General features: G+C 42.8%; 1 protein-coding gene across 1 annotated transcript in view; it reads right to left on the reverse strand.

The window, feature by feature from the left end:
- PCDH7 (protocadherin 7) overlaps positions 1 to 25326 on the reverse strand; it is a 234433-nt gene that overhangs the window by 180269 nt on the left and 28838 nt on the right. The window contains 1 exon segment of the mRNA XM_054383140.1: positions 6093 to 6152. Within this exon segment, the coding sequence (XP_054239115.1) occupies positions 6093 to 6152 (60 nt within the window).

A 25326-nucleotide genomic window follows, 5' to 3' on the forward strand; every position in this document is an offset into this window, starting at 1 on the left:
TTTTAAATAAGCCTGAGAAACCTCAAGTGAAGTTTTTAAGACTAAAACATCATCTAGGTGGTGGAAGTTTGCTTAATTTCAAATATTCATAGAATGGGTTGGGTGGGTTGGAAGGGAGCTTGAAGATTATCTAGTTCCAACCCCCCTTGAATTGTCATGAACACCTTCCACTAAAACAGGTTGCTCAAGGCCTCATCCAACATGGCCTTGAACACCTCCAGGGAGGGGACATCTATGTCCTCCCTGGACAACCTCTTTCCAGTGTCTCACCATCCTCACTGTAAAGAATTGCTTTCAAATTTAATGCTTCTGTGTAAGATTGAGGAATAGGCTAACAAGATGAGCATTGCTAAAAGCATCCTATCTATATCTCCACCATATCTAACGTTCAAAGATTTAAATCTGTGGTTGACATCAGACTGCTTCTGCAAACAGGAACTGTACAAAGTCACCATTAAGAAGAGAAAAGAGGTCTTGTGCCCCCCAGCTCCATTTCCCACTGACTGAAACTTCCTCTCTAATTCCTACTGGCAGTTGATACAATTGTGTTTTAACCAAATAAAACCACTGCACATCACAACTTCACTGACAGTTTGCTAATGGCATTACAGCTCTTCTGGAATTATTTTAGTGGGAAAAAATATCTAGAATCAAGTCCAAACATTGACTAACACCACCATGGACATTAAACCATGTCCCAAAGTCACACATGTAAACATTTTTGGAACATTTTTTTTGAATCACAGAATCATTTTGGTTAGAGAAGACCTCTAAGATCCAGCCATCAAACCAAGACCACCATGGCCTGAGGTGCAATGAACACCTCCAAAGTTTTTTGAATGCCTCCAAGGATGGTGACTCCACCACCTCCCTGGCTGTCCTGTTCCAATGCCTGACCACTCTTGCAGGAAAGAAGTGTTTCTTAATATCCAACCTAAACTTCACCTAGTGCAACTTGAAGCCATTTTCTCTTCCATCACTAAATACTAGGAGGAAGAAACCAGCACCCACCTGTTTCCAACCTCCTTCCAGAGAGCTGTAGAGAATAATGAGGTCTCCCCTCAGCCTCCTCTTCTCCAAACTAAAAAACTCCAGTTCCCTCAGCTGCTCCTCACCAGACTTGTTCTCCAGACCCTACTCTAGCTTCCTTGCCCTCAATCCAGCACCTCAATGTTCTTCTTGGGGTGAGCGCCCCAACACTGCACCCAGCATTCAAGGTGTAGCCTCACCAGTGTTGTGTCTAGGGGGAAAATCACTTCCCTGGTCGTGCTGCTTATACAATTTCTGAGCAAGACAAATCAGATTTGGCTTGAAAAGCTCTGACTTAAGCTCATGAAAGGTAGGAAAATAAGAGCCGTATGGATGTCCCTTTTTTCCTCCTTATTCATGCAGACACTGGCAAACAGAAAGTAGAATGTCACTTGTTCCAAACAGACTTTCACTCTCTTGTTCTGACAGAAAAAAAAAAAAAAAAAAAAGACATTGCCCAACAATGAAGCAGCCATAGGAGGCAAAGAGGAAAGGAATAGTTGAAAAGAGCTCTAGCACCACTTGTAATCCTGTACCTCCCAGTGTCTTGAAAGTTGGTGTCACACAAGAAGAAAAAGTCCTTCATTTGGTCTCCTGCTGTTTTGCTGACCTTTCCCCACTGGTCTTGTAGCAGGAGGCAATATAAAAGTGCTTTTATTCCATACAAATCACTTGGCTGCTAAACTCTGTGAAATCTGAAAATTACAGTAGTTGCAGAAATATTTCTCAAGGATCCTCTCTTGGTAATTGCTTCTGACCAGAAAATTAAAGAGAGAAGAAATAAAACTGCAATGAAGACAGAACACAGAGTTGTGATTTCATTTCCAATTCCAGAACAATTTAATTAAAATAGTTACTGAAGCCAAGAGAAGAACCTGACCAGAGCTCCTCAAAATTTCTCTTTACACTTTCCAGTTTCAACTTTCCCCCCCCATTCCTCTCTTACTAATAGCCTGTATATCCTGGGCTGCATCAAATAAACTGTGACCAGAAGGATGAGAGAGGTGATTCTCCCCCTCTATTCTACTCTTATGAGACCCCAGCTGGAGTACTGCATCCAGTTTTGGAGACCCTAACATGAGGGCAAGGAACTGTTGGAGTGGGTCCAGAGGAGTTCACAAAGGCCGTCAGAGGCTGGGGCACCTCTCCTACAGGGACAGGCTGAGAGAGTGGGGGCTGTTTATCCTGGAGATAAAAAGGCTCTTGGGAAATCTTCTAGCAGTCTTTCAGTACCTGAAGGGGGCTACAAGAAAGCTGGAGATGGACTTTTTAGAAGGGCATGTAGTGATAGGACAAGTGGCAATGGCTTTGAACTGGAAGAGAGGAGACTTAGACTGGAGATTGGAGATTCTTTCCATTGAAGGTGGTGAGACACTGGAACAGGTTAGCCAGGGAGGTTGTGGATGTCCCCTCCCTGGAGGTGTTCAAGGCCAGGTTGAACAGTGCCTTGTGCAACCTGCTCTAACAGAAGGTGTCTATGCCCATGATGAGGGGGCTGGGACTAGATGATCTTGAAGGTCCCTTCCTACCCAAATCATTCTATGAGTTCTCCTTCCAATGAGGTCCAGTATAGCAATCAAGGTTAAGTAAACAAAGTACATGCAGAAAAGCCCAAATCAATTAAAAAAGAAAAGAAATGAATATATTTCATTTTTATTTTACTCATTGATTTTGTTCCCAGAAAACAAAATCAATATAGTGGCAGCATACAGACTTTTGAAGTTTGGTGATCTCTCTCAACACAATAAAGAGGTTGCAGCAATTCCTGTAGCATAAATTACCCCACTTGGAACTTTTCATGTGGAAAAATAAATTACAGCATATCAGATGTGAATGGATAAATACAAAAGATGTGCTAATTCAAACCTAAAGGCAACATAATCAAGAGAGAAGAAGGGGATTTCAGCATTAGTTATGCCATTAAAAAGCCTTATTTTGAAGTAAGGCAAGTGATAGTATGCACTCCAGTTACAAATATAGTAATTTCCTCACATAGTTAAACCAGCTTAACATCAGAAACTTGAATCTGATGAAGTTTTGCTTTATTCATATGAAAAAGAGCTCAATGAGCCTGAAGAAGAGGAGGCTGAGGGGAGACCTCGCTGCTCCCTGAAAGGAGGCTGGAGCGAGGTAGGAGTTTCAAGAATCAAGAATCAAGAAGGTTGGAAGAGACCTCAAAGATCATCGAGTCCAACCTGTCACCCTAAACCTCATGACTCTCTAAACCATGGCACCAAGTGCCACGTCCAATCCCCTCTTGAACACCTCCAGGGATGGTGACTCCACCACCTCCCTGGGCAGCCCATTCCAATGGCCAACCACTCTCTCTGTGAAGAACTTTCTCCTCACCTCCAGCCTAAACCTCCCCTGGTGCAGCTTGAGACTGTGTCCTCTTGTTCTGGTGCTGGTTGCCTGGGAGAAGAGACCAAACCCCTCCTGGCTACAACCTCCCTTCAGGTAGTTGTAGACAGCAATGAGGTCTCCCCTGAGCCTCCTCTTCTCCAGGCTAAACAGTCCCAGCTCCCTCAGCCTCTCCTCATAGGGCTTGTGCTCAAGGCCTCTCCCCAGCCTCGTTGCCCTTCTCTGGACATGCTCCAGCAATTCAACATCTTTCCTAAACTGAGGGGCCCAGAACTGGACACAGTACTCAAGGTGTGGCCTAACCAGTGCTGTGTACAGGGGTACAATGACCTCCCTGCTCCTGCTGGCCACACTATTCCTGATGCAGGCCAGGATGCCATTGGCCTTCTTGGTCCCCTGGGCACACTGCTGGCTCATGTTCAGCTGCTGTCAATCAGTACCCCCAGGTCCCTTTCCACCTGGCTGCTCTCCAGCCACTCTGACCCCAGCCTGTAGCTCTGCATGGGGTTGTTGTGGCCAAAGTGGAGCACCTGGCACTTGGATTTGTTGAATGCCATCCTGTTGGACTCTGCCCATCTGTCTAGACGGTCAAGGTCCCTCTGCAGAGCCCTTCTACCTTCCAACAGATCAACACCTGCTCCCAGCTTGGTGTCATCTGCAAATTTACCGCTGACTGACTCAGTCCCCTCATCCAGATCATCAATAAAGATATTGAACAGGATGGGGCCCAGCACTGATCCCTGGGGGACACCACTAGTGACAGGCTGCCAGCTGGATGTGGCACCATTCACCACCACTCTCTGGGCTCGGCCCTCCAGCCAGTTCCTAACCCAGCACAGAGTGCTGCTGTCCAAGCCACAAGCTGCCAGCTTGGCCAGGAGTTTGCTGTGGGGGACAGTGTCAAAGGCCTTGCTGAAGTCCAGGTAGACTACATCCACAGCTTGCCCCACGTCCACCAGGCAGTCACCTGATCATAGAAGGAGATCAGGTTGGTGAGGCAGGACCTGCCCTTCCTAAATCCATGTTGGCTGGGCCTGATTCCTTGGCCATCCTTCAAGTGCGCAGTGATTGCCCCCAAGACAATCTGCTCCATGATTTTCCCTGGCACTGAGGTCAGGCTGACAGGCCTGTAGTTCCCAGGTTCTTCTGTCCGTCCCTTCTTGTGGATGGGTGTCACATTGGCCAGTTTCCAGTCTTCTGGGACCTCTCCAGTGAGCCAGGACTGGTGGAAAATGATGGAGAGTTTGTCTCCTTTCCTTAGAGGGCAAGAGTAAATAGCCTCAAGTTTTACCAGGGGTGGTTTTGGTTGGAGATTAGGAAAAATTTCTTTCCTGCAAGAGTGGTCAGGCATTGGAACAGGCTTCCCAGGGAGGTGGTGGAGTCACCATCCTCGAAGGTGTTCAAGAAATGTGTGTACATGGCACTTTGGAATATGGTTTAATGGCCATGGTTGGACTTGATGACCTTGGAAGACTTTTCCAACCAAAACAGTTCTATAATTTTATTAATATTTAAAATATCCTCTTTTGTGGATCCTTATGAGGAAGATAAGGGATGGGAAATAATACATTTAGGAGATTAATTAACGATTAATACATTCAGCCTTTCTTTTCTCTATATCATAAAGTCATAGTATAGAATCCAAATATAAAATAAACATAAAAATTGGTATATGCAGATATAAATTTGGAGACTTTCAAGGCCTTGTCCAACCTGGCCTTGAGCATCCCCTGGGCAGTGTATTTCCTGAAATTCCATCCTGAGGTATGAAGTTGGGGGGGTGTTGTTTGGGGTTTTTCTTTTCTTTGTTGGTCTAGCACATCAACAGGCTTCTTTCTGGTTTGTTATATTTTTTTCCAGTATTGTTATTTTTCCAGCAAACCACAAGTGTTACCTTGATTCAAAAACTGAAAATTCAATCTTCTTCACCTTCATCTCCCAGTCACCAGCTGAAGCAATAGTCTCATCAAATTTCACTCCCTTCAAAGATGGAACAAGGCAGAAAACGGTGAGTTTTCTGTTCATACACCTAAATTAGATGGTATTTGATCCTATTCCTTCACGTACAATCATTTTCTGCTTGGCCAAACCTTTCTCACATGCCATTTGTTTTTCTGCTTTGGATTGTTGGCTCTGGTTCTCAACATGCAGCCAAAACGTAACCTGAGTCCCTTGTTTTCAGTGGTGTTTTCTAAAATCATTTAGCGTGGGGTTGGAATTTTACTTTTTGCTGTTGAGGTTGTTTTTTATTGGGGCCTTTTGGTGACTGGGGGTCATTCTTTTTTGGTGGTTGAGGGTATTTTTCTTGGTGGGGCTCTTTTTATGGTGTTTGGGATGTTTTAATGTGGCTGGGGGATTATTTTGGTGGATGGAGGTCTTTGGACTCTGCTGGATAGGGTCTTCTGATGTTGGGATTAGGGATTTTTGGGTGGTGTGTCTTTTCTGGGGGAGGGTGGTTTTGTTTTGGGGGGTTTATTTGGGTTTGGGGATTTATTTGGGTTTGGTTTTTTTGGGGTTGTTTTTAGTTTTATCTTTGTTCTAATATTTTTGCTTACAAAATCCACAAAATCCACTGCAAGAACTCTGCCCCCTGAAAGTCAATTACTTAACATGAGACTAAAGCAAATTCCTGTATATTGTAATCCAACATCCCTTAGAGCTGGAGTTTTCAGCTCATCAGAGATTCACTTATGAGCACATACATTCATTTTACATGATTCCTTAATGTGGTCAGGGGGCTGCATGATCTACACTGTATCCACCTACAAAAAAAAAACAGAAATAAATGTCTGCCTACCAGCAGTGAGTGGGGTTTGGCTGTCCTAGTCCTCTATCATGGATCTTATTAATGAGCAAAAAAAGATTCTGCTTCTCTCCCTTATGTCCAAACATGCTCCATAAAATAATTATTTGGCAGTGAAATCAGAACAGTGCTAAATATTGTTTAGGAAGAAGGAATGGAGTGAATTATGTTCATGAAAAAAAAATGTGTGTTTGAACCACAGAGAAATTGCAGTGATTTACCTCAGAGAATCATAGAATTGCTTTAGACAGAAAAATCCTCCAAGATTACTGAGTCCAGCCATTGATGCAACACCAGGATGGCCATTAGACCATGTCCCTAAGTGCCATGTCCACATGATTCTTGAACAGCCCCAGGGATGGTGACTATCACCTCCCTGGACTGCCTGTTCCAATCTCTGACCACTCTTGTAGGAAATAAATTTTTCCTAATATCCACTCTAAACCTCCCCTGGTACCAATTCAGGCCATTTTCTCTTCTCATATCACTTGTTACTAGGGAGAAGAGAACAAACCTGACCTGGCTCCTGGGAGCTCTAGAAAGCAATGAGGTCTCCTCTCAGACTCCTCCAGACTAAATGATCCCATTTCCCTCTGCTGCTCCTCACCTGACCCTGTTCTCCAGAACTCTCTCCAGCTTCATTACTTTTCTCTGGACACTCTCCATCACCTCAATGTCCTCCTTGGATTGAGGGCCCCAAAACTGAACACCAATACTCAAGGTCTTGCCTCAGCAGTGTTGAGTCCACGGGGACAAGCACTTCCCTGGTCCTGCTGGTCCAGTATGTTCTCCAAAAACAGCTCTTAAAACATCACTCATACAGGTCATCTACACAAAAAAATATTAACCTATCATGTGCTGGTTACATAATATTTGGTTGGCATTCATCAGCCTTTTCAGCTTCTCCGGTATTTTTGCATTATTAATCTTTATTTCACCTCACCTCCTATCAAATCCTTATTTTCCAACATTTTAATGTTGGAATCACTTCTTCTAATCTATTACACATGAAGTCAAAAGCAAATTACACAAGTGGAGGACACCGATGTCAAGCATTTCTACAAAGCAGCTTTTGCTCTCTGAACATAATCCATAAAAGACTCCCAAATGTCCTCAAATAAGTAACGTCTGTTCCTCAATCTAAATATGATCTTCTTAAAGGAAGCCATCTGGGAAAAGCAAGCAAAACATTCTGCTTGGGTTGCAGAAGAAATGTATTTATGCCTCAGTGAAATTCATTATCATCATCATCAGACCAATTAGGTGTAAATCTTTGTTCAGTTTCCATGGTCTTAGCTTGACTAAAGGGCAAAAATGCTAAAATGGCCAAAATTGGTTTATAGAAATATAAGTAAAGCACCTAAGCTTGAGGAGGGTAGATTTAGACTAGATATTAGGAAGACATTCTGTACAGTGAAGGTGGTAAGAGACTGGAACCAATTGCCCAGGGAGGCTGTGGATGCACCCTCCTTGGAGGTGTTCAAAGCCAGGTTGGATGAGGCCTCGAGCAACCTGTTCTAGTGGAAGATGTCCCTGCCCATTGCAGGGGATTGGAACTAGATGATCTTGAAAATGTATTCCAATCATAACCTTTCTATGAAACTATCTATTTTGATCAATCTTTACCTATCCTCTAAGTACACCAAGTACCTCTGAGTCACTAAATTCAGTTACTCAAATACCTATCACAAATAAATTCTCCAAACTTTAAGGAGGATGTACATTCTAGTGGAAGAGCAGAACTTGCCCAGTACACACAATCAACAGGGATCTCCTAACAAGTAGTTTAACATATTCTTCCCAAAGATCCAACCACAGCTGTGAGCATTTGGTGCAAAGATATTCCTAAGGTTAAAAAGAGTCCTCAAGGTAACAGATTCTTTTCTATAATTAGAGCTCTGACAGATATTAGTGTTTGTTTTTTTTTTTAAAGTTAACAAATCAAACTATAAATTAATACAAAAGAAAAGCTAAAACAAGTAAAACCAATTACCTGCAACAGACTACTTAATCCTTTTACCAAGAACACAATAAAATCTTAGAATGGTTTGGGCTGGAAGTGACCTCAAAGACCGTCCCTTCTCCTCTCAGTTTCTGTGAAATGAGCTGATGTTGTCCTGACAGGTTCCCCTCTCTCTCTACTCTGTCGTGGTAAGACCACCTTTGGAGTACTGTGTCCAGTTCTGGGCTCTGCAGTTCAAGAGAGACAGAGAAATACTGGAGAGAGGACAATGGGGGAACATGAAGATGCTGAGGGGAATGGAGCATCTCTGTGAGGAGGAAAGGCTGAGAGGCTGGGGTTTGTTTAATCTGGAGGAGAGCAGCCTGAGAAGGGATTATCTCAGTGCTGACAAACACCTATAGGGTGGAGGTCATGTAGATGGAGCTGGGCTCTTCTCAGCAGTGCCCACTGATAAGGCTAGGGTCAATGGATACAAACTGGAACACAGGAGGTTTCACTCAAACATGAGGAGAAACTTTGCTGTGAGGGTTCTGGAGCCATGGAGCAGGCTGCACAGAGAGTTTGTGGAGTTACCTTCTCCGGAGAGATTCAAAACCCAGCTGGACATGGTGATCCTGGGCAAGCTGCTGGAGATGACCCTGCTTTATCAGGATGGTTGGAGCAGATGATTTCTAGAGGTCCCTTCCAACCCCTACCATGATGGGATCCTGTGATTCCAAGAGCACTGCAAGATACATCAAAGCGACTTTCCTGTGGCAGTCAAACCCACAGTGTCTCTGGACAACCTGCTCCAGGGCTCCAGCACCTTCACAGTAAAGAAGTTTTTACTCATGTTGAGGTGGAACTCCCTGTCTTCCAGTTTGTGTCCATTGCCCCTTGTCCTATCACAGGACACCCACTGAAAAGAGCCTAGCCCCTTCTTCTTGACATATTATATTTGAAATAATATTTGTAAACATTAATACCATCCCCTCTCAGGCTGCTGTTCTCTGGACTAAACAGTCTCAGTTCTCTCATCCTTTCCTCATCATACAGATGTTCCAGTCCCTTCATCAACCTCATAGCCTCCATTGGACTGTTTCTGGTAGTTCTCTGTCCCTCTTGAACTGGGATGCCCAGAACTGGGCACAATACTCCAGAGATGTGGTCTCACCACAACAGAGTAGAAGAGAAAGAGAACTCCCTTGACCTGCTGGCCACACTCTTCTTAATGCACTCCAGTGATGATCACAGACAGGACATATTGCTACAAACTCTGAATGATTCATTTCTGCAAGCACCCTTTTTTATCTTCTTTTTTATTTTGTCACTCATCTCACTTTGTTCTAAGTGCTAAACCTACTTCTAACTAAACCTAAATATAAATAAATTATGTATAAATATTATATATTGATCTGATTGATGCACGTGTATATATTAAAAATCTGAAGCACCACCACAAGCTCCTCCAAGATTCAACGTGTCTTAAACAGAACTGAAAGGCACAACAAGCTCCTTTTTTGCCCACTGCAGCAAATGCCAGATAAAAATATATCTCCCTAGATTTCCTGTTACATCTCACAAGACACTTCCAACCCTATTTTTAAACTTCTTTTTTACACAGCTTCATTTTCAGTTTGTGACAGAGCTCAAAATAGGGTATGGGGAACTACAGGAAGTGTGGTGAATAGATTTCCTTAGAATATACATGCTGAATAAGGATTACTAAGATACTTCTTACATCCTTAAGCAACACCATCCCAAAAAAATGAATCAATAAAAAAAAATATTCAATATCTTTAGGTAGCACCCTTTGTACAGCGTTTTTGAGTCATTCAAGGCCATGCACAGGGTGAAAAAATTATAGGCAAGTTCATAGAACCATAGGATGCTTTGAATTCGAAGGGACCTTCAAGATCATCTACTTTGAACCCCTCCCCACCATTGAAAGTTTTTTGCTGACTAAGAAATTAATGACTGCTGTGATAAGACAGTGGAATTGAGTGCGCCCATGTCATCACTGTGAAATTAATTCATTAACTTCACAAGCTCATAAGTTTAGACTTTAAAATAAAAAAAAATCTTGTTATTTAGAAAAAACTATCTTGTTATTTATCTTGATATCTCAACTATCTAACAATCTGTTCTTCCTTAAACAAACCCAAAATGTTTATATTAACCACAAACACACAACTTCTACTAGCACTAGGTAGAAATGAAAAAAGATGTATTAAATATCCCATTTGAGGTAGGAATGAAAAAACAAAAATTATATGAAATGTCCTGTTTAACTCTCTCATCCACTCAATAACAAGCAATAAAAATGTTCATATTTAATCTAATTTACAACAATTCCTTACAGTTCCTGGAGCACCAAACTGTCTTCATTACAATCCAGCATAATGATACCATTATTCTTTTTCCAATATATTCACACTGATTTATTTCAGGTAGACCATGGTCAGAAATATTACTTGCTAGTTGTTTCCTGAAGGTACACAGACAGGCATAAATAAAAAAGAAAAGGAAAAGGACTTGGGAGTTCTGGTGGAAACTTCCTCTCTAATTCCTACTGGCAGTTGACACAATTGTGTTTTAACCAAATAAAACCACTGCACATCACAACTTCACTGACAGTTTGCTAATGGCATTACAGCTCTTCTGGAATTATTTTAGTGGGAAAAAATTTCTAAAATCAAGTCCAAACAATTGACACCACCATGGACATTAAACTGTGTCCCAAGGTCACACATGTAAACATTTTTGGAACATTTTTTTGAATCACAGAATCATTTTGGTTAGAGAAGACCTCTAAGATCCAGCCATCAAACCGAGCCCACCGTGGCCTGAGGTGCAATAAACACCTCCAAAGTTTTTTGAATGCCTCCAAGGATGGTGACTCCACCACCTCCCTGACTATCCTGTTCCAATGCCTGACCACTCTTGCAGGAAAGAAGTGTTAATATCCAACCTAAACCTCCCCTGCTGGGAGTTTTGGTAGAGGAGAAGCTGGGCATGAGACAACAGTGTGCTCTTGTAGCCCAGAAGGCTGGTCACATCCTGGGATGCATCCAAAGAAGCTTGGCCAGCAGATGTAGAGAGGGATTCTCCCCCTCTGCTCTCTTATTCTATGGTGAGACCTCACCTGCAGTGATGAGTCCTGCTCTGGAGCCCTTTACACACAAAGGACATGGACCTGAAGGAAGGGGTCCAGAGGAGGACCATGAAGATATGTGGGGGGCTGGAACACCTCTCCTACAAGGGCATGCTGAGGGAGCTGGGGTCTGCTCAGCCTGGAGAAGGGAAGGCTCTGGAGAGACCTCATAGCAGCCTTCCAGTACCTGAAGGCAGCCTACAAGAAGGCTGGAGAGAGACTGTTTCCAAAGGCCTGCAGTAATAGGTAGAAGGACAACAGTTTTACATTACAGAAGACTGCATTTAGGTTGGATGTTAAGGACAAGTTTCTTTACCATGAGGTTGATAGAACTCTGGAACAGGTTGGCCAGAGAAATAGTTGAGGCCCCATCCCTGGAGATATCCAAGGCCAGGCTGGACAAGGCTATGAGAAACCTGATCTGGTGGAGGATGTCCCTGCTCACTGCAGGGGGTTGGACTAGGTGACTTCTGGAGGCCCCTTCCAATCCACACTGTTCTGTGATTCTGTGATTCTATAATACAGGCTTAATCTACTTCAAAAACCTCAACAATGCAAGCTTCCAGGTGAGATGCAGATTATTTCTCTGACACATTTAAATATTCTGTCAATTTATCCCACTGAATTCAGGACTTAAGAAGGTAACAATGAAAATATAAATAACTTGAATAGGTAATCTTAAGTCAAGACCACTGTGGAGTTCCATGAAAACTGAGTAATTCTGCCACGTCAAGGAAACACAGAGGCTCACAGCAGCACAGAAGAGCAATTACTGAGCTCCTTAGATGTCTCTGACACTGCAAACCTCACCCTGAGAGGTTTTGTGCTGCTCTTTAAACAGCTTACAGAATGTGGCTTGATCTTGGTGTAGATAATGCTACTCACAGTTTAATCCACCCTTAGAAAATATGAGGCATGAAAAGCCTGGCCCATGTTTTGCTGTTGTTATTTCCTGCCTTTTTTTTCCCCTTTTTTGTTCCTTCTTTTTAATTTATTATTTTTCTATTTTTTTTTCTTAGGAGTTTAGGAACATAAAAGAAGGAAAACATTCGTATAATTAATTTGTTAGGCTGATTGCCTCTCTCTACAAGGGCTGAAATACTGGAGGGTTTTATTCAATTTCTACTCTACACCTATAGTGGTGTATGAACTGCTCATATTAATATAATTTCTGCTGGTGTTTACTCCCAGTATTTTTATGGAGAGCAAGCAAATCTCTTCTCACCATTCACTTTCTTAAGGCTCTGAGGGAGGTGTAGCAGTGGCTTAAAAGCAGATGGCAGGAATAGTTACCACCCTCACCCATCTGCTCCACCCTTCTGATGGACATTAAAGCCTTCAGGGCTAGGTTGTATGATATGTTTACGAATGAACTGATGCTACTACAGCCTCCAGTTGGGTGTATTCAAGTCAAAGAATTCCAATTTTGGTTTACCAGGCAGTGGTTCACAAAATGAGTCAAAGGAGGTTCAAGTATTCATGCCTTGAGGATACTAACAGCTTCTGCCACACAATTTTAGCCTGCTACAACATGTCTCTCGGAGCTTTAAGTCTGAATAAGCAAAGCTCTTTTAGTCAGCTCTTACACAGCTAGCTCCATATTCCATGGTTATTAAACATCTCTTTCTGAAGCTCTAAAAGGAAGCTTAATTTCTCCTGAAAATGGTTGACTAGAATAATGGAGTGATTTTTCAGATGAGGTCTCACAAACTACTCCTCCAATGACATGAACACAGCAGCTACACACCCTGATGCAGCCTTATGTTGCAGAAGAGATTTTGCCTGTGTCACACTGGTGCTTATAACAGCCCTGCCTAATTCAGTAGGGACTGGGTTTAGTGGGCATGGTGATCTTGGAGAGTTTTTCCAACCTTAATGATTCTATGGACAAGCAATTGCATAGCTTTCATATCATAAAAAAACAAGGCGGGGGGGGGGGGGGGGGGGGGGGGCGGGGAGCGGGGAAAGAGTGTTGTGAAATAATCATAGAGTGGTAGGGGTTGGAAGGGCCTTGCTCTCTTTCCACTTTCTCCTGCTTCCAGTACCTGGAAAGCTGGCCAGCATAAAAGGAAGTGGGGTGTTTTTTTGGCAGCTAGCTGAACATTAGCTAGTGTGTGTCCAGGTGGTCAAGAAGGCAAAGAGCATCCTGGCCTGGATCAGAAATTGTGTGGTCAGCAGGACCAGGGAAGTGATTTTCCCTCCAGATTCAGCACTGGTGAGGCCACACCTGGAGTCCTGGGTTCAGCTTTGGGCCCCCTCACTCCAAAAAGAATGTTGAGGTGCTGGAGCAGGTCCAGAGAAAGGCAAGGAAGTAGGTGAAGGGTCTGGAGAACAGGTCTGGTGAGGAGCAGCTGAGGGAAGTGGGATTGTTTAGTCCGGAGAAAAGGAGGCTGAGGGGAGATCTCATTGCTCTCTACAGCTCCCTGAAAGGAAGTTTAAGCCAGCTGGGGGCTGGTCTCTTCTCCCTAGTAACAAATGATAGAAGAAGAGAAAATGGCTTCAAATTACACCAGGGAAGGTTTAGGTTAGATATCAGAAGAAACTTTTTGACTGCAAGGGTTCTCAAAGACTGGAACATGCTCCCTGAAGAGGTGTTTGAATCCCCAGCCCTAGAAGTGTTTCAAAGTGGCAGAGATGTGGTGCTGAGGAACATGCTTTAGCTCCAGCCTTGGTAGAGTTAGAGAATGGTTTGACTCAATGAAGTAAAAGGTCTTTTACAAGCAATTCTATGACTCTCTTCTATGATTATTTAAAGATGAATGTTGGCCAATAGAGAAAAAGCAAAATTAGTTTACCTGAATCCCTCTTCAAGATTTAGTCTAAAGATTTGTAAAATTTATATATTCTTGGTTACTCCATTCATACATCTGAATACTCACTGAACTTATGTTCTGGAAGCATAGAATCATAAAATGGTTTGAATTGTCCCTGACATGGACATCATCATGATGACCTAAGTTCATGAAGAACACAATGATTCTTGGCTATGACCCACAGATTGCATAGGGTTGGAAGGAACCTTCAAAGATCATCTTGTCTAACCCCCTTGCAGTTAGCAGGAGCACCTCCAGCTAGATCAGGTTGCCCAGGGCCACCAAAATATTATGGAAATAATTATACACACAATATCCACCTGTTCATGTTGTCAAGTATCCACATTCTTAACACGAAATTCAAAACAAGAAGGGTTTTTTTTTTTGCATGCATGCATGTCTTTCCTTTGAAAGGAAACACAAATTCCATGCTTATGGAACGTATAAACAAATGGGAACTTTGGAAGCCCTTTATCAATGAGCAGTGTGGTGTTTCCTAACAAATAAGACTCATTTCAGAGTCTATCTTATGAGCACAGCGTGGTAGATTGCTTTAATTAAAGCCTGTCAAGTTATCAGAAAGGATTTTACATGGGGAAATAATAGTCTTTTGTTCTCTATTCACTTTTTTTTTTTTTTGTTAATGGAAACAGACAAAGTTTGGTTTATCTTCAACATATGATGAAGAAAGAAAGAAAGAGAAAAAAAGAAATTATGAACTGTTAATGATGTGACTTTTAATTTCTTGAACATACTTTTACATTAAACCTTAAAATGATCAAAATTAAGCACTGAAATAAGCCTTGCTTCAATTTTCCTAGCTACATCTGCTATTAGGCAGGAGAAAACTGCCTTCTTCTTAACAGTGGCCAGGTATTGGAGCAAGGGCATTCAATCATACATGAAACATGGACCTTGAGCAAACTGATCTTGCCCACAGCTGTTATTGGAACCAGATGATCTTTAAGGTCCCTTCCAACCCAAACTATCTGATGTTTCCACAACACATGAGCAACCTAGTCTAGTGATGCATAAAAGGAAATGTGACCAGCAGATGGGTAGAGGTGATCCTGTCACTCTGCTCTGCTTAGGTGAGACCTCCCCTGGAGTGATGCCTCCATCTATGGGACCCCCAACACAAGAAGGACATGGACCTGCTGGAGCAGATCCAGAGGAGTCGACAAAGATGGATCAGAAGGTCAGAGCACCTCTACTATGAGGACAGATTGAGGGAGTTGTGGTTGTTCAGCCTGAGAAAGACAAGGATGGAGGTGACCTAGCTGCATTTCAGTATCTGGAGGGGGTCTATAGGAAGGCTGGGGAGGGACTGTTTAGAAGGGCTTGTGATGATAGGACAAGGGACAACGGTTTGAAACTGGATCAGAGTAGATTTAGTTTGGGCATTAGGAGGAAATTCTTCACAATGAGAGTGGTGAAACACTGGAATGGGTTGCCCAGGCATGTGACTGAGGCCCTATCCCTGGAAACATTCAAGGTCAGACTTCATGTGTCTGTGGTCTAGTAGGAGGCATCCATACTGAATGCAAGGGAATTGGACAAGATGATTTTTTTTGTGCACTTGCAGCCCAGAAAGCCAACCAGATCCTGGGCTGCATCAAGAGAAGTGTGGCCAGCAGGTCAAGGGAGGTGATTCTCCCCCTCTACTCAGCTCTGGTGAGACCCCACCTGGAGTACTGCATCCAATTCTGGAGCCCCTATTACAAGAGGGATATGGACATGCTGGAAGGTGTCCAGAGAAGGGCCACCAGGATGAGCAGAGGGCTGGAGCACCTCTCCTATGAGGAGAGACTGAAAGAGTTAGGGCTGTTCAGTCTGGAGAAGAGAAGGCTCCCAGGTGACCTTCTTGTGGCCTTCCAGTATCTGAAGGGGCTACAAGAAAGCTGGGGAGGGACTTTTTAGGCTATCAGGTAGTGACAGGACTAGGGGGAATGGAATAAAGCTGGAAGTGGGGAGATTCAGGCTGGACGTGAGGAAGAAGTTCTTCCCCATGAGAGTGGTGAGAGCCTGGCATGGGTTGTCCAGGGAGGTGGTTGAGGCCTCATCCCTGGAGGTGTTTAAGGCCAGGCTGGATGAGGCTGTGGCCAGCCTGATGTAGTGTGAGGTGTCCCAGCCCATGGCAGGGGGTTGGAACTGGATAATCCTTGTGGTCCCTTCCAACCCTGACTGATTCTATGATTCTATGATTCTATGATTTTTAAGGGTCCCTTTCAACTTGATGTAACCTGTAAATCAGTGAATGTGTGAATGATCATCTTCAGCAAGAACCATCTAAGGTTTTGTTTGCTTGTTTGCTTTTAAGGAGAGAGAGATGAGAGAAAAAAATCCAAAAGCAACTAAAAAAGTGGTGCATCTTCAATATGTGCAGACGTTTGAGATATCCTTGATTTACACAATTTGTTTTAAGTTGAGAATTGAAGAGAAATTTCTGACAAAAGTGTCATCTTTCAAATGTGGCAATATTTCATTCTACTACCATGCCCCCACCTCCTTTTCTGCACTATTTAGATTGCCTGGAACTGAAATATTTCCAGCAACCACTGTGTCCAATTTCTCAGAGCTGTCACTTCCTAGCAAATCTGCTTAAGTAAAAGACTTATGCTGTTAGAAAACAGAGCAAACGTATAATAGAAGATACTTTCCAAACTCCTTTGCAGGAGAACCACCTAAATCAGTGGCAAGGAGCTGTCACAATCCTACCAAAGAGATGGACATCATGTTAAAGATCTGGCATAACTGTCTCATTATTTTCTTTAAATATGAAGAAATGTTTACAAAACCTGCTCTGGCCTGATTTTTGAGTCCTTTTAAAAAAAAATCTGTGTTACTGAACTTTATTTCAACACAAAACATTCCAATTTCTGAGGAACAACATCATCCTGAAGGATATAATGGCACAAAATAATAGCAGAACATTATTACACAAACCAGAAAGAACATGCAAAATCTGAAAGCTGAGTTCTACAGCTTCTTTTAAATCCACAAATCTGTTACTCCCACCATTATTTTCCAAAGAGGGTTAGAATTAGCTCACTTTTTTTTTTTTTTTTTTTTTTTGGCTTGGGCTGATATTTTTCTGCATAATAATCATCATCAACACAACACAACCAAACAATAAGCCAAATGTTATTTCCAGAGAAAGACTCCAGGTTGTTAAAAGCTCTAAAGAACACCCCATCTGAAGGACAGCAAAATGAATCATAGAATCATTTCACTTGGAATAGACCTCCAAGATCATCAAGTCCAACTATCAAGCTAAGACCTCCATGGCCACTAAGCCATGTCCCAGAGTATCATGTCCACACCCTCTCCAGTTTATGTGTCTTTTTGGTCAGCATTTGATGCCCTGCAAAGTAACACAAAATTGCTCCAGCTTTACACATCACAAACCTTTAGAATTACAGAACTATTAAGGCTGGAGATCACCTCTAAAAACAAGTCCAACTATCAGCCCAACACCACCATGCCCACTAAACTATGTTCCAAAGTGCCATGACAATATATTTCTTGAACACCTCCAGGAATGGTGTCTCCACCACTTCCCTGGGCAACCTGTTCCAATGCCTGACCACTCTTGAGGGAAATATAAAAATTTCACCTGGAAAAGGAAAGTAGAGAGAATAGACATCAGAGGAAAGTATACCAATCCTGTATGCTGAAATGGCCTACACTTACACAAGATAAATTAAAGCCATGAGCAACTTGGTCTCCTGGAAGGTTTCTCTGCCCATAGTGGGAAAGATTGGAACTAAATGATCTTGAAGGGCCCTTTCAACCCAAATCATTCCATGATTCCATGATCTTTACCTAGGACAGACTACATTTTGTAGAAGGAAAAATGCTCCTATGAAGTTTGGACATCAAGAATTTTTACAGATGATAACCTGCAGACCAGTTTTAAAAGAATACTTACTGACCTGTAGCAATTTTTGTTTCCTCATATTTTTCATGGATTTTCAGGGAGAAGGATGGAGTGAGGTAGGAGGTTCATCTCTTCTCCCTAGTATCAGGTGATAGAATGAGAAGAAATGGCCTGGAATTGGGCGAGGGGAGGTTTAGATTGGATATTAGGAAAAATTTCTTTCCTGCAGGAGTGGTGAGGCATTGGAACAGGCTGCCCAGGGAGGTGGTGGGGTCACCATCTCTGTAGGCATTCAAGAAATGTGTGGACATGGCACTCTGGGACATGGTTTAGTGGGCATGGTGGTGTTGGGTTGCCTCAATGCTCTTTCCCAAACAAAGCAATTCTATGGTTCTATGATTTTATTAATTTCTGCATGATTATTCATAAAACAAACAGAAAGGAAACAATCTTTGAAGTTTAGACCTGAGGAATTACTAAGACCACACTAACTTCCCCTGCTTTAGAAAGCCTGTCAAGGCACAGAAAAGTCAGTGCTTTCTACTGTGCACAATTCAAATCCCAATACTCTGATGGCCCATTAACACTGAAGATGTCACCCTTGAACACCATGGAATCAATACACTGGAATGTCATGGTACCCTGATGGGCCACAAAGCCTCTGTACACATTTATTAGACAAAGATTTTTACATCAGAGAAGAAATGTGTCGAGTTCAAAATCAATTTCCAGTTCCTTACTAAAGAAGGCAGTAGTCCTAGGTAAATAAAAGATTTCTTTTGTCAAGTTCCACTCAGTCAAACCTAGGAACTAAGCAAAGGCCAAAGTCATTTGGGCATCCTCTTCTGAACAAGGACAGGTGCACACTGCTAGAAATTCAGCCCTTTGTTTTCAAAGGGCCTTTTCTTACATTTCAGCTTTTTTGGAAGATCTTTCTTACAGAATCACAGAATCATTTTGGTTGGAAAAGACCTTTGAGAGCATCAAGCCCAACCATTATTTGACAAGTCTGTAGCTAAACCATCTCAACGTCTTTTAAACACCTCCAAGGATGGGGAATTAAGAACCTCCCCAGCTAGCCAGTTCCAGTCTTTGATAACCCTCTTCTCAGATCCAACCTAAACCTCCCCTGGTGCAGCTTGAGATGGTTTCCTCTCATCCTATCACCTGATACTAGAGAAAAGAGGCCAACCCCCACCTCGTTCCAACCTCCTTTTATGGAGTTGTAAAGAATCAGAAGGCTCCCCTCAACTTCCTTTTCATCAGGGCAAATAGCCCCAGTTCATTCATCTGCTCCTCACCAGGCCTGTTCTCCAGGCTCTTCAGCAGCTTTGTTCTCCTTCTGCAGAGCTGCTTCAGCACCTCAATATTATTCCTGGAGTGAGGAGCCCAAAACTCAACTCAGGACTCCATGTGTGGCATCACCAGTGCTCAGTCCAGGGGGACAGTCACTGCCCACATTATTCTTGATCCAAGGCAGGATGCTGGTGGCCTTCTTTGCCACCTGCCACACATTGGCTCATGTTTAGCCAGCTGTCAATTGACACCTCCAGGTCTTTCTCTGATGGGCAGTTTCCACCCACTCTGGTCCGATACTCTTATTCAAATCATCACCCAGCTTGGACATTGCTGAGATCACCTTTCAGGAAAGCATAAGACAAGCATAACTATAACCTAATACATGTATTCTGGTATAGTTAAACAATAATATCCCAAAGCCTAAGCAGAAAAAGATCTCCTCCTAAAGATTACTTCAACCATATTCTTGCAAGACCATTTAACAACTGGGACTACTAAAAAAGACAACCAGACAATTTTGTACATCTTAAAAATTATTCTGTAGGACACTACAAACAACCTCAAGAGAAATCCTTGACCTTTCTGACAATGCCAGTTATTGACCTTTATGATAATACTGGGATTTTTCATATGAGACAAAAATCATTGCTATTTTTTCATAATTAGCCTCTCACAGGATTTTTAGAATCTGAGACAAGAAGCAGTGTTGATTATAGAATCATAGAATTGTTTTTGGTCAGGAAAAGACATCTAAGATCATTGAGTCCAACCATCAACCCAACACCACCATGGCCATTAAAACATGTCCCAGAGGGCCCTGTCCACACACTTCTTGAACACCTCCAGGAATGGTAACTCCACTGCCTCCATCGGCAGCCTCTTCCAATGCCTGACCACCCTTGCAGGAAAGAAATGTTTCCTGACATCATATCTAAACCTCCCCTATCACAGATTCAGGCCATTTCCTCTCATCCTATTACCCAAAGAGAAAATCCCCACTGCACTGCAACCTCCTTTCACTTTCCATTCATCCCTTGTAGAGAGGGATAAGCAACCAATCTGATGTTTCACCAAAAAAAAAAAAAAGCCCTTCCTGATCTCCTGTGCACATTTGACTTTTCCCCTCCCTCTTTTTTTTTCTTATTTCACAGATTACTGCATGTCTCCAAGAAATAGGGAAGAGAAGAAAGAAAAGAAAGGGGTGAGGAGAAAAAAAAAAAAGGGAGAGAAGGAGAAAGGGCAAGAAGAAAATAGGGAAGACTCCTGAGGTCTTTCCTTCTCATGAAACATTCAGTGCAGAAAATTTACCTTATTGCTCTCTCCTCTGGATGCTGTAATATTTTCTATGACGTCTCTCACCAGCTCACAAGTGTCTCTTAACAGAGGTTGCTGTTCTGATCTCCAACTCTCAGGAGAGCTGAGGTCCTTTTGCCAATTAGAAATAAGCAAGCTGGTTAATTAACACACCCTTGTCATTAATGGTTTCACCCAAAGCTGACAAAGAGTCTTTGCTGCCAACCATGAACAAAGAAAAGAGCACTAATTAACCAACCCAATGTTTCTAAAGAGATAGCTTCTTCTAACACACAGCAGATCATTAAAACTCCTCAGAAGACCTCCAGAGCCTTCCAAGAGCACTTGGGTTTTCTTACAACTGTCCCACTCAAGGGAAAAAACAAACAAACAAACCTGAAGCCTTGTTATTTTGGGCACTTTTAGCAAAATCACTGACTAGGAAGGTTTGAAAGGGACCTTCAAGGATCGTCAAGTCCAACCCCCTTGCTGAAGTCTTCCAGAAAAGGAGACTCCACAACCTCTCTGGGCAGCCTGTTCCAGGGCTCTGGCACCCTCACAGGAAAGAAGTTTTTCCTTAAATTCATCTGTTCTGGCATGTGGCCATTGAACTTAAGATAAAAATTATTTACTGTGAGGGTGCAGGAGTGCTGGAGAAGGCTGCAGAGAGGTTGTGGACTCCTCTAGAGACTTTCAATACTCACCTGGGCATTGCAATCCTGTGCAATCCGATCTAGGTGACCCTGCTGTAACATGGGGGTTGGACTAGATGGTCTCCAGAGGTCCCTTCCAACCCTCAGCATCCTGTGATTCTGATGCAACACAACAAGTAGCACTTCTGGAGGCAGCCAGCAGCAATCTTTGCTTCAGTTGTCCACCCTACTGCTCCCTCAGATCTCTCCACTCCCACACCTGGAAAGCAAGACTGGTTCTGATCCTGGTAGAGTGAGGCAAGAGCACACTTGGTCTTTAATATTTGAGCTTCAGCTTTGCCAGATGCAATAATTTCTACATGAGCACATCTCATGCACTTCTTCCCAGGGAGAAGGGACAGGTAGACACATGTAGTAACTGTCATAAATTTAGATGTTCACACACATGGGCCAAACCTGTACAGCAGGGTGGTTATAAAGTCACTGGCCCTCTGTTGTGTTTGAAGGAAGCAGAGTTACACTCTGCTTTGGTTTCCCCTGCACCAAAATGTACTGAGCCACTTCTAAATTTGACACAGAATTTAAAAGAAGAAAATAAGATCAGAATTTGGAAATCTGTTAGAGCTAAGAGTCAGTCACTGATTTTACTTCACCTAGTGGATCAAGAGAAACAATTCCACAACTCTGCTCTTGTAAGACCTCACCTGGACTACTGTGTCCAGCTCTGGGCCCCTCAACACAAGAAGGACAAGGACCTGGTGGAACAGGTCCAGAGGAGGCCACAAAAATTTTCAGAGGGCTCTAGCACCTTTCCCACAAACACAGGCTGAGAAAACTGGGGCTGTTCATCCTGGAGAAGAGAAGGCTCCAGGGAGATCTTAGAGCAGCCTTCCAGCATCAGAAGTAGACCTAAAAGAAAGCTAGAGAGGGACTGTTTCCAAGGCACGTAACGATAGGACAAGGAGCAATGGGTTTGAGCTGGAAGAAGGGAGATTTAAACTGGAGATTAGGAAGAAATTCTTTAGAGTGAGGGTGGTGAGACATCAGAACAGGCTGCCTGAGGAGGTTGTGGAGGCCTCATCCCTGGAATCAGTCAAGGTGTGGGCTCAGAGCAACCTGCTGTAGTTGGAGGTGTGCCTGCTGGTTCCAGGGGGGTTCAACTAGGCTACCTGTAAAGTTCCTTCCCACCCAAAGCATTCTATGGTAATCAAGTCCAACCATCAACCCAACACTGCCATGCCCACTAAAATATGTCCCAGAATATGCATTCAGTTTCAGATGTTAAATTCAATATATTTGTCACCAAGTCAAGGATTTTTTTTTTTTTCTCTTTTAGACTCAGTCATATACAAACTTCCCCAGCTTTATCCATCATTACTTCACAAACAGCAAAAGACCAAACCTCACAGATGAGTATTGTGGAGAAATGAAAATCAAATTAATTTGGAAAAAAAAGAAAAATAAAAAAAGTTGTCTTTCTCTGTTTATTCAGTGATGGATCAGAATTTAGTTTACAAAATAGATTTTTTTAAAAATTCTTTTTTGAAGATTGTTTATAGACAAAATGGGAAATCCACTAAATGGATGTGGTTGTCCTCATGCACTCATCACTGGTGAGTCTTGGGTTCAGTTTTGGGGCCCTCACATTAATTATTTGCCTCAACTACAAGGAGGACATTGGGGTGCTGGAGCACATCCAGAGAAGGACAATGAAGCTTGTGAAGAGTCTGGAGAACAGGTCTGGTGAGGAGTACCTGAGGAAACTGGGGTTGCTTAGTCTGGAGAAGAGGAGGCTGAGGGGAGACCCCATTGCCCTATACAACTCCCTGAAAGGAGGTTGGAATGAAGTGGAGTTTGATTTCTTCTCCCTAGTAACAAGTGATGCCTTAGAAGAAATAGCCTGAAGTTGCCCTGGGGAACATTTGGGTTGGACATTAGAAGAAACTTCTTCCCTGAAGAAGGTCTAAGGTACTGGAAGAGGCTGCCCAGGGAAACTGTTGAATCCTCATCCCTGGAGGTGTTTCCAAGAGGCAGAGATGCAGTGCTGAGGGACACAGTTTAGTAACAGCCTTGGTAGAGTTAAATAATACTTGGACTTGATCTTCAAGATCTTTTCCACCCAAAACCATTCTATGGTGAAGGAATATTTGTTCTTTTATAGTGCAGCCTTTTGGAGAAGCTGCTTGATAGTGTGGGGGACAGTGTTTGAATTCAGTGCTTCTAGACACAAAAACCCCTGCCAGCTACTACTACTGCATTAAATGGGGGGGGGGGGGGGGGGGGGGGGGGGGGAATGGGGGGGAAAGAAAAATAAAAAAAAAAAAGAAAAACCTCTGAGGAGAGAGACTATTAAAATACTGTCAGCTAGGTTCAGTCACAGAATGCCCAGAGATCCAAAAAGGATACCAAAATCCACTGATCCAGGGATTTCACAGTTTCTTGTATCCTGATTCAGTGGAAAGGAAATGAATGAACAAGCGAGAGAAGAACAAATAGAAGTGAATCAGGACAAGCTCTGGAACTCCAACAGGAAGCTGGGCTCTGGCCAGGAGTCTGCACTTGCATGTTTTTCATCCCTAAGGAACAGCTCCAGCATACTGAACTGCTTCAGGGACTTAACAAAAAGCAGCAATTTTTGTCCATCCTCAGCTTGGAAATTTAAACAAACCCCTAGTTCCATAAGGAAAGTTTCTTCAGGATTGGATCCTTACACTTCAGGCTGTTTTAAAAAAACTCCAATAATATAAAATATAATAATATAATAAAAGTAATATAGGAAAAAAAATAGGAAAAGAACATGGGGAAAAAATAAGGGGGGGAAAAGAAAAACAAGAAAAGAAGAAAATAAGGGAAAAAGGGGGGGAAGGAAAAAATAGGGGGGGAAATAATAGGGGAAATATTAAACTATTATTAAATATAATATTAAAAATAGAAAAACTCCTAACATATTATACAGAAAATATTCATTCTGATGTTCCCTTTAATAAAACCATCTGTAGATAGGTTACACAAAGGCTGAGTGGTACCAATCTCTGGAGTAAATATTACTTTTTCCAGCCTCTCCTCATCAGACAGATGTTCTAGTCCCTTCATCATCCTCAGAGCCCTCCATTGGACTGTCTCCAGTAGTTCCCTGTCCCTCTTGAACTGAGGAGCCCAGAACTGGACACAATGCTCCAGATTGGACACAACACTCCAGATGTGGTCTCACCAGGGCAGAGTAGAGGGGGAGGACAACCTCCCTTGACCTGCTGGCCTCACTCTTCATGCACCCCATAAGTAAAACCGTGTTTGCTGTGGCCATAACAACAATGTGCCTACCTCCACAGCCAGAAGAAACCAGAATTGCTACATCTGACTTCCTCCACTCCTACTTTCCTAATTGTAGGAAGAGCAACAATGCAGATGGGTTTAATTAGAGAGTCCATACAACTGGATTAGCAGTTGATACACAAGCTGCACCATCAGCTGTCATCCACAGAGTGTGGAGGTCAGCAGCCAGAAAAGCTCTCAAATTAAGTCACAGCCAAAAAAGAGTTTTGCAGCAGCAGGAATAAAAGTATAATTTAACTAGAAAATGAAGGAAAAAAAAAAAAAAAACAAACATACTGTACAACAGTAAGAAATATTTTGGTCTGTAGGAATAAGCCAGTGTCTACCCCTGCAAAAGTGGCAGAAGTTCAATAGATGCCCATCCCTTATAACCATGGACCAGTACATAAAAAGTGGCTTCCAAGAAGATGAAAATTCCATTTTCACAAGGAGTCCCATGGATAAGATGATTGCAAGTTACTCCTGGGGAGATTCCCATGGGACTCCAAAAGAAAATGTTTCACCATGAGAACAGGTGGACAATGGTATCATCTCTGATGTAGTGGTTCTCCTCCACTGGACAGTTTGAAGACTCAGCTTACAGGGTGCTGGCTCATTTCTTTTCAAGTACACTATGACCTAGGAAGGTCAGACCAGATTATCTTTAGGGTCCCTTCCAGGCCCTAGCCTGGAATTCTGTGATCTCTGATTTACAGGTGGGCTCATGTGTAGTGCCTGGTGTGATGGGATTCTGCAGGGTATGGAACCAGCTTAGTTCCAGCATTAA

The sequence above is a fragment of the Indicator indicator genome, chromosome 8, assembly GCF_027791375.1.
Source record: "Indicator indicator isolate 239-I01 chromosome 8, UM_Iind_1.1, whole genome shotgun sequence".
Classification (NCBI taxonomy): domain Eukaryota; kingdom Metazoa; phylum Chordata; class Aves; order Piciformes; family Indicatoridae; genus Indicator; species Indicator indicator.